This window comes from Chaetura pelagica, unplaced genomic scaffold (genome assembly GCF_000747805.2).
Source record: "Chaetura pelagica isolate M959 unplaced genomic scaffold, ChaPel_1.0 scaffold31, whole genome shotgun sequence".
NCBI lineage: Eukaryota > Metazoa > Chordata > Aves > Apodiformes > Apodidae > Chaetura > Chaetura pelagica.
Genome location: NW_009952481.1, coordinates 1,284,344 through 1,294,081, shown reverse-complemented (window position 1 = coordinate 1,294,081; position 9,738 = coordinate 1,284,344). Strand labels below are relative to the sequence as shown.

At 43.3% G+C, this 9,738-nt stretch overlaps 1 protein-coding gene across 1 annotated transcript in view; it reads left to right on the top strand.

The window, feature by feature from the left end:
- EGFLAM (EGF-like, fibronectin type III and laminin G domains) overlaps positions 1-9,738 on the top strand; it is a 62,783-nt gene that overhangs the window by 27,739 nt on the left and 25,306 nt on the right. The window contains exons 9-14 of the mRNA XM_010008751.1: positions 703-818; positions 1,060-1,396; positions 3,850-3,950; positions 5,181-5,281; positions 6,677-6,821; positions 9,100-9,289. Of these exons, the coding sequence (XP_010007053.1) occupies positions 703-818; positions 1,060-1,396; positions 3,850-3,950; positions 5,181-5,281; positions 6,677-6,821; positions 9,100-9,289 (990 nt within the window). The remainder of the gene's footprint in view (positions 1-702; positions 819-1,059; positions 1,397-3,849; positions 3,951-5,180; positions 5,282-6,676; positions 6,822-9,099; positions 9,290-9,738) is intronic.

The window sequence follows — 9,738 nt, the reverse complement described above, 5'->3', positions numbered from 1 at the left end:
CTCCTCCCCTCCCCTCCCCTCCCCTCTCCTCTCCTCTCCTCTCCTCTTCTCTCCTCTCCTCCAAAAAGCAGAGATTTTTCCTACAAGGACCCTGTTGCTGTTTAGACTGGCCACTTCCAGCATGGATTAATTCACAGCACAGTTCAGTGCTCCAGGGAGAAGCAGAAGCAAATTGTGTATGTGAATAACACCTGATATTCTTTTCTTGATGTGGTAAATTGGGTTTGAAAATATAGCCTAAAAATACACTTAGGATGCTAATTTCAGAATCCTTTAGAGCCAGTGAAGACAGATAAAGTCCTAAGCAGACAGTGCCAGAAAAGTCCTACTGAAATGCTTCTGTTTTGCTGTTTCATTTATTTGATCACCAGTAAGAGAGATCTGGGACTGTGTATTTGAAAAAGAGAAAAGTTTGATCTAAAAGCATGAGGGATAAAAGCCTGTTTGCAGTGGGAACATTGAGCTTTACCTGCTTGTTTGGGAAACACAGTAAGTGACGAAAAAAGGGTCTTACCTTTAAGTTGCACGTGTATCATTTAAACAGCGTCTCCCATCTTCAGGTTGACACTTGGGTTGTCTGTACAGGACGAACATTAACACCACCTCAGCTGTTGTGAATCAGGGGGTAGTAAGATCTGAGTTGCTGTGTATAAAGAGAAAAAAACACACAAACTGAATATTCCATTTGCTTTTTTTTTTTAGGCTCTGAGGAGTTAGGAAGTGGAAGCTATGGGCACCGGTATGTCACAGACACAGTGACTGGTGATGATGACGGATTTGATATTGATGACTCAGACTATGACATTTACATAGAAGAGGTAAAATACCACTATTTCACTTTGACATTTCTGTTTTCTTTACAATCTCAATACTTAAAAGTCTCTGATCTTGTAAGGGAGTTTAATAGCTAGTATTATGTGCTCGGATACAGTAATGTTGCTGTTTCTTTTTCTTTGGTGAGGATGAATTTGTTACCTCAGATCTGTATTGTGGAAGGTATTACTTGAATTTCCATGCAGCATTTTAAGTTTTACTGAATTTGTGTTTATTTTCTTTCAGCTCAGACCTCTTCCTGCTATCAAAGGAGGCAGCAGAAAATTCCTGGTAGAAACTAAGGTCACACCAGGGTCTAGTTCCAGGCTCCTGTCACGGGTCCTTGAAACCACGTCTGAACCTAGTACTTCTACTCCCACCACCACACAGACTTCAACCACAGCGAGGGCAACTACAGCTCGGGCAGCGAGGAAGAGCAGCATGTCTTCTGTCACACGCCTCTTTGATCTCTCCTGTGATGAGGCCATCTGTTCTGCAGACAGCTTTTGTGTCAATGACTATGACCGGGGTGGCTCACGCTGCCACTGCAACTTGGGAAAAGGAGGAGAGATGTGTGCAGAAGGTAGGTTTCTGCATGCCTGCTGCTGGCTTCTCTTTGTCTCGGGCAAGCAGCAGCTTCACGACGAATGAAGTCAAGCCTGTGCTGGAAATATCCAACCAGACTTAATGGATCCCTAAGGACAGCAGCAGCTTCTGCATCATAGTACAGACATCAGCCCCTTCACTTCTTTTTCCTCAACTAGATGAGGTTATTCTTTAATAAAGCTGAATGTAAATATCATGTGAAGGGGAGACTGATCCTCCTTCCCCTCCCTACTTAGGAGGGATGATGGAACCAGGTATGTTGGCACCCAGTTCTGACAGGGTCCACCCATGGCATATACAGCTTCCAGGAGGAAGCTTGCCTTTTGCCTGCAGCTGAAGCCCTTAACCACCTACATTCCCAGCATGGTCCATCAGATTATGTTGATCCTGCAGCAGGGATGTGAGACAGAGCTCCCCATTGTAAAACCATCTCCAGTGGAGGCTTTCCCCATGGTCTGCAGGGCAGAAGTGCTGGAGTAGTAGCCCCAGAACTTGTGTCAGGCAGCCTGGGGAAAGGAAGGAACAAACCTACCCCTTCAGTTCAGAAAGCATGACCTGAAGCCTGGCTCAATGTGAGGAAGTATGGTTGTCCCAGTCAGGACTTGCCACGAGTCCTCTCACTGCTCTGCAGGGCAGCTGAGCCAGGGCAAGAGTCTGATGAGCTGAAGTAAGCTATCCTGCTTCTCCTTCCCTTGTCACCTTCCTGTCCACTCCCTCTGCAGACCTAACCTTGCCCTTTTGCTGGCTCTGATGTTGAGCTGATCACCTGGTGATCCAGTCTAGCTTCTAGCTATAAGCAGATGACTTTCCACGCCCCCGGAGTTATTTTTCTACTTGTTTCAAGAACAAGGTGTCAGATCAATGCCAGAGCTTGTGCAAAGCAAATGTTACATTGCTTGTAGTGGTGCTGTCCCACCAGCTAAGAAAGAGCTGACACATCCCTCTGCATACTGCTCTGATCTCTCAAGGCCCTGCCACACAGTAGAGCATCAGGCACACATTTCTTCTGCAGGCTCATGTTAGACATAAGTGTTGCATCGGGGATGAAGACATAGAGGGTGTTTGATCTTCTCCTCCCAATGCTGGAGTAAAGACAGTTCATTCTGAGAACAATCCATTGTGACTCAGTCACATGGAACAGCTGCAGATGTGGTTTTTGGCTTTGATCAAGTATGAAGACTTGAGGATTTATTTGAACTGACATAACTCTATACAACTTGGAGAATGGGTTTGTTAATGTCAGTCCAAACCCACTATTTTTCACAAGGGAGCGTGTTATTCCTTGGTAAACCATCATGTACCAATATTCCCTTGTACTGAATTTCTCCTCAGCAGCCAATACTATTAAATAATATATAATCTGAATGGAAACAGACTTTTCTCTACAATCAGCAGCTACATGGTCCAGTAATTTCTGCTAGTGATCTGGGCATAAGTTAATTGCTGTCTACTGCAGTTGCAGTCAGGTTTGCAGCACCAGTTCTGTTCACCTCAGTCTAAAATGTGTGCCTTGCAAACAAAAAAGCAGACAACTGTATCCCAATCCAAATGTGCAAGAAAAACCCACTCTGTATTCAAATAGCAAAACAGAAAAGGGCTCCTCATTCTTCTTTCCTCATTAGGCTTAGATCCACACAAAATTAAGAATTCAGGCCTGAAACTGTGTCTATCCTCAGTGCATCCTAGGAAGATGAGCCACAAAGGTAGCAGTAAGACATCTCTCTGATTTCCTTTTGCTGTGCTGAAACTGGGACAGTCCCCAGCATGAGACAGCAAAGGGTGAGGATTGATAACGCCAGCTGACATGAGCAACATGAAGGGCCACTATTGCAGCCAGAGACAGAGAAATGCCTGCAGTGATGCTCTTCTCCCCATCACTCTTTTTACCTTCTGTCCTGAGCTGTTTTGGGGGAAGTGCTGGAAGATGCTGGGCTCTTGTGAGCCATCCAAGGCTCCTGTGAATGTTGGACACAACAGCTATGGAGCAGCAGTGACTAATGCTGTGTGGAGTCTGGCCACATTTCCTGCATATGTTTTTACAATCCTGCAAAACAGAAAACTACTTCATTGTCTCTGTGTTACAAGAATTCTTAAAAGGAAATAAATGCAAAGGAGATGTGTTCTGCCTTCTGTAACAAGGATGAAAGTCTGGAGAAAGTTCAACTGAAGCCAGTGATCAAAATGTTGAGCAGTGTTTGGCCTTCTTGCTTCTTTCCAAGTTCATCAGGTCCTTGGGAATAAAAGAATTTTGAAAGGTGGTGGGAGGACAAGGCAATAGGTTGACCGATTGTTGACTGCTGCTGACTAATGGCTGTCTCTAGAGGAACTCTGCCTTGCATTTTCACATGGTGTTATCTAGTGCTAAATGTTTGTATTGATTTTTATATGGGAGAATAGTGCTAAATAACATGCTTCTGTCTTTACTTTTAGATATTACTATCCAGTATCCTCAGTTCTCTGGCTACTCATACATCACCTTTGAACCACTGAAAAACTCCTATCAGACATTTCAAATTACCCTTGAATTCAGGGTAAGTTTAAGCAATTCCAAGAGCTGTAACTCTAATTCACTTATTCTGATGATATGAATGATGGAACAATAACTTAGCTTCAGTATAACTTATAATGCAATTGTGGCGAACCTATGCATAGTCTTAATCTCTAAAGATCAGACTTCACCTTCAATGGATTCCAATTAAGCTGGTAAACTGATACAAAATATTTTGATCTATTATTGGTAGGCAGTGCAAGATAGTATCCCTGGGCCTAGTAATAACTGGCATTACAGTGCAGTGGCAATATACATTGGCAAGGTTATAGCCATGTGAATGAGCTACAGGCTAAATAACACCTGAAAATGTTGTGAATTGCAGTTTGGAAGTGGCATGCAGTACCTTTGCTTAGAAGAAACTGTGAATTTCTTGTACGGAGCAAAATAATGCCCTATACCCAGAGTTCTTTTCCTACCCTGCAGGCCTGAAGCAGGCATTATTTTCCACCTCTGAAGTTTGGGACACCAGCTACTACTACCATGTGAGATACTGGACTACTTACACTACAGCTTTATAGTGTAAAACCCACAGTGCCTTGTGTTAGTGCTGGCAGGGCTGCCTGTAGGGAGGATGGCTGAGGTCGTGGATATAGCCCTGCTCCCATGTCAGACTCGACAGCCTCACAGCCTGGGTATGAGACTGTCAGCAGTCTGCTGCCTCACATGGTGATCTGACACTCCTCTGGCAATATGTCAGCTTAAAATGCAGGATGGCAGCAAAAAGCCACTGTGTCAGCTGCCATGCACATATGGAGAAATCCTGCCTGCACAGGTTGTCTGGCTTGAGAAGTGTCAGGCTCCCAGAGGATGTGAAGCAGGGTGTGTGTATTCATGTACAGTGAGTCTGATGTGCCTATGCTTAACATACTTTCCAGGACATCCTTGCTAGATTTTGTACTCAGAGATCTCATATGGGACATGTTTGACTGTCTTTAATACTTTCAGGCCTTTTTTTTAATGTCCAATAGCATCATGCTGCAAGTAGAAGAGAAGTTCTTACACCATTTAAGCATTAAGGCAATGTTTTTCTAGGTTCTTCAAACACAGGATTCAAAATTGATCAACCAGTTTGCAAGTTAAAAACTCCACCTGAAAAATGCTGCCTTTTTCCACCCCCCAGCTGTGGGAAAAAGTCCTTTAGTGTTGCTTTCATTTTTCTATCACTGTGAGGCTCATATTTTTATTTTTCATGTTGATGCTGCGATTGCAGGCTGAATCAGAAGATGGTTTGCTGCTATACTGTGGAGAAAATGAGCATGGCCGTGGTGATTTCATGTCACTAGCAATCATTCGCCGTAGCATCCAGTTCAGGTAAAACCTCCACCCCAAATCTGATGTAAAGAGAAGGAGCCATTGCTGCCTTCTGGGACTTGCTATATGTGATGAATATGTGTTGTGCTTCTGACTTCTGCCCCACGCAGTGAGCAAAATGTACAGTATTACTTCAATGAACATTTTTTTCTCTCATTCTTCTTTAGTGTGTGGACTTCTGCCCTGTTCACCTCTTCTTACTTAGACCTTGGTGTAAAGGAAAAAAAAAAAAAGTTTCTGCTAGGCATTAGTCCAGGACTCACTGCTGTATTATCAGAAAATCTATTGAGGCGCTGCCTTTCCTAAGGTTACGCCTAAGCATAAGCTTTCCTAAGCTTATGACTCTCCTGTCAATCATAGAATGACAGATTTATCATAGAATCATAGAATGGTTTGGGTTGGAAGGGACCTTGAAGATCATCTAGTTCCAACTTCCCTGACATGGGCACAGACACTTCCCACTAGACCAGGTTGCTTAAAACCCCATCCAGCCTGGCCTTGAATACTTCCAGGGATGAGCCATCTGCAACTTCCATGGGCAACCTGGTTCCAAGATCTCACCTTCCTCACACATAGGAGTTTCTTCCTAATACCCAACCTAAATCAACTGTCTTTCAGTTCAAAACTCTTATCACTCATCCTAGCAATCCATGCCCTTGAAAAAAATTCCATCCCTAGCTTTTCTGTAGCCCCAAGTGCTGGAAGGCCGCTATAAGGAGCCTTCTCTTGTCCAGGCTGAACAACCCCAACTCTCTCAACCTGTCTTCATAGGAGAGATGCTAAGCCCTCTTATCATCCTTATGGCTCTTCTCTGGACTTGCTTCAAGAGCTCCATGTCCTTCTTGTGTTTGGGGCTCTGGAACTGGACACAGTACTCCAGGTGGGGTCTCACAGGAGGGGAGTAGAGAGGGAGAATCACCTCCCTTGACCTGCTGACCATGCTTCATTTGGTACAGCCCAGGATATGGTTGGTGTTCTGGGCTGCAAATGCACATTGCCAGTTCATGTTGAGCTTCTCATCAACCATCACCTCTAAGCACTGCCTTTTATGAGGGAGCTGGAAAAATTCCCAAGAGAAATGACTGTGATAACAGGAGGTGAGATTTTAATACCCTCCATCTTGAAACAATTTCAGCTGCTGTGAAGCTTTGTGATGCAGTTGGTACAGCCAGAGGATGCAAAATCTTCTCCAGGCAAGAAGACAGATAATGAAGTTTGAAATTTAGAACAGATCATATGTAGACCTGCTGTCTAATTTTCCTGTGGTCTGCTAATATGTGATGTGAAACAGAGAGGTTCCCAGGAGAGAAGGGAATATCTGGAGTCTAAAACTGAGTTTCTGTTACTTTACTAATGTAAGATTGTCACCTTGCCCTCTCTGTCCCACTCTCCCAGGTTCAACTGTGGCACTGGAGTTGCAGTCATAACGAGTGAAAACAAAATCAAGTTGGGGAACTGGCACACTGTCACGTTGTTCAGAGACGGGGTGAATGGCTGGCTGGGGATGGACAGTGATCCTCCAGTGACAGGAAAATCTCAGGTAGGTAGTCCTGCACTTGCAGCTCAACCTTGGGCTCTCTGAAGATTATGATGACCCAAGTCTGATCAGATTTAAAAGGCACATTTTTATTTGTCAACGTCGAGGCATTTAGTAAACCAGGGTCAGTGTACAGATTCCTGTCCCACATACTTATTCTAGAAATCACATGGATAAATGTCCTAGTGCTGAATCTCCTCACAATTTCCCTGTCATCCTCCATGCTTGATCTGCTGTCCTGCTGCTACACTTCGCTATTCTCAGAGGCAGGATGCTGTTAAAAGTTGGCCAGGTTTTACAGCTGCTCTTCCTGATTGTTTTCTTTTTCAAGCCTCAGAGAGCTCCTCTGCTTTCTCAGAAAAATTAGATGCATATGTGTTTATGTGTAAATATTCATATATGTTACAGGTGTAGCCACACAAGGTTTGTATACAGAAATGTAATTGCACATATACCATGACATAGATTTAACCTCAGTAATGGAGATAGGTAGACATTCTGCCCTGACTTACATCAACAATTTCAGATGAGGTCACCAGGATAAAATATAATAGAGGAAGATGTTTTGGATTGCTTAGCTGTTGCCAGACCAGGAAACAGAAATTAAATTCAGGTACTGAAAAAAGACAGTTGCATATTGTTTCAAAATGTCTTTCCTCTTCCTTTTGATAGCCACTGTTGGCATGCCATCCCTAGCCCTGAAAAAAAATAGCTTCAGACATCTTACTACTTTACACTTTCAAGTGCAGGCAATGAAGGGCAAAAATGCTGCAGGTCGTGTTTTTATCAGCTGAAAATAACAGAGAAGAGAATTTCAATGTCTGTTGTGTGTCACTATGTGTTACCAGTGCTGTGAGGCCCCGCAAGGGACAAATGCAAATCAGGAAAAATACGTACAATAAAGACTAATGCCATTGCACAGTCCTTTGATAGGACTGCATCTGGCTACTGTGCATGGCAATGATCGCCTATAGCCAAGAAAGATAAATTTGAAGAAGTAAAGGTGCAACAAAGGGCTAGTAGGAGGGTTATGGTCCACAGAGTCTATTACAAGAAGACTTTGATAGTGGACACACATTTTTCTAGCTGCAGCTGTAGCAGAACAAAAAGCCAATCGCTGCAGGTGCTGCTCTCCACCAGGACTTGCTGCTCTTGTAGCATTGCTGCTCCAGTGAGTCCTTCTCAGCTATTAATTATTACAATATCCTGGGTTAGTCTCAGCAGCATGACAGTCTTTTCTGACCTAGTTAATTTTGACTTGAACAGTCTTAGGGTGTCCACACAAGAGAAGCGGAGTTTGACAGACCAAGCAGAGGAAGAGCATCAAAAGTGATGGAAGATGGCAAGTGCTTGGAGAGAAGCTGGAAAGCTGTATGCCCACAGCCCTGGCATAAAACCACAATGAACCATCTGTACTCTTTAGCCACAAGCTCCACCTGAATTATTTTTCTCTGCTGAAACCGAGATCCATTTGATGTGTTTCTGCAGTGAACTTCTGCACTCAATAGCCGTGGCTTACCCAGCCTGGAAAAATACAGGCTGTGGGGATATAGTTTATTGTTATAAATATCAGGGAGGCAGGGCAGAGAAGAAAAATCCAGAGAGCTTTTAGGCTAAAGTTCATTGCTGGCAGAAGGACACATTGGTAAACACTGGCATTTGTTTGTTTGTTTTTTCCCGTGCACTGTAGCAGTGTTAGTAAACTTGCACATGCATGTTTCTATAGGCAGGGGGAGGTGAAAAAAAAAAAAAAGATGGGGAGTAAATTTAGTGCTGGCAAAGTGAGCAAAACCCCACTGAAGTCATAGTTGTGTCAGTTTATGCTTTGTCATGGGTTTTACTGTTATTTTTCATAATTTTATTTTATCATTTATTATTCAAGACTAAGCACTTGCTGGGTTCTATCCAAAAGGCAATATTCCATTGCCCTGTGTCCCACAGGGCTTAGAATTTAGAAGACAAATTATTTTGGCAAAAGTAAAGGAAGCAACTGCGGCAAAAGACAGATTACAATCCCTCCCCAGAACACAGTGATTTTCAAAACTTTTTATTTTTCATTAAATTGTCTATGTTATCATGATGGATGCAGATGCAAAAAGTAGCATTTGAAGTGACAGATTGAGTAGAAGAATGACTACTGGAAAGGAATTACCAATAAGGACCATGCCTATCCCCTGACATAATTCTTGTGGAGAAAAAAAATTGATTATACACAGTGTGGCTTAATTAGTTATCCTATGTTATATCTGTTCTACATCATGATGTCCTGTTTTCCCTTCAGGGTCAATACAGCAAAATTACTTTCCGGACTCCCTTCTACGTTGGCGGTGCCCCCAGTGTGTATTGGCTGGTCAGAGCTGCAGGCACCAACCGTGGGTTTCAGGGCTGTGTTCAGTCAGTCAGCATCAATGGAAAGATAATTGACATGAGACCCTGGCCATTAGGGAAAGCTCTCAGTGGGGCTGATGTTGGTAAGTGTAATTATATGGGGTCTTTAATCAGCGATAAACCAGCGGTTGCTTTTTATTTTGCCTGCTGAAAAAAAAATAGAGCAATGGTTCAGGTCTGAGAGATGGAAGGTGTGGTCTCAATTTTTGGCATGGTATTTCTTGGTCCCTTTGCATGTTGCTTTCGCTGAGTCTAGTAGGAGGTTTTTTTTTTTTTTTCACATCATACAAGTAAACATCTCTGTAGGATGCCAAAACCCTTGTGGATGCAGTAATGCAGCACAATAGTAAAACCAGTTCTCATGAGCAAACAGGAAACTCAAGCGTTGCTGATACCATAATGTCTGCACCAGTATTTCTGCCGACATCCCTCAGGATGCCTCTCTGCCTAAAGGGATCACTGCACTTGTCCAAAGCAGTGCAGGGAACTTTCAGACCCACAGCAGTGCTGTGGGCATGACAATGACTCTTTC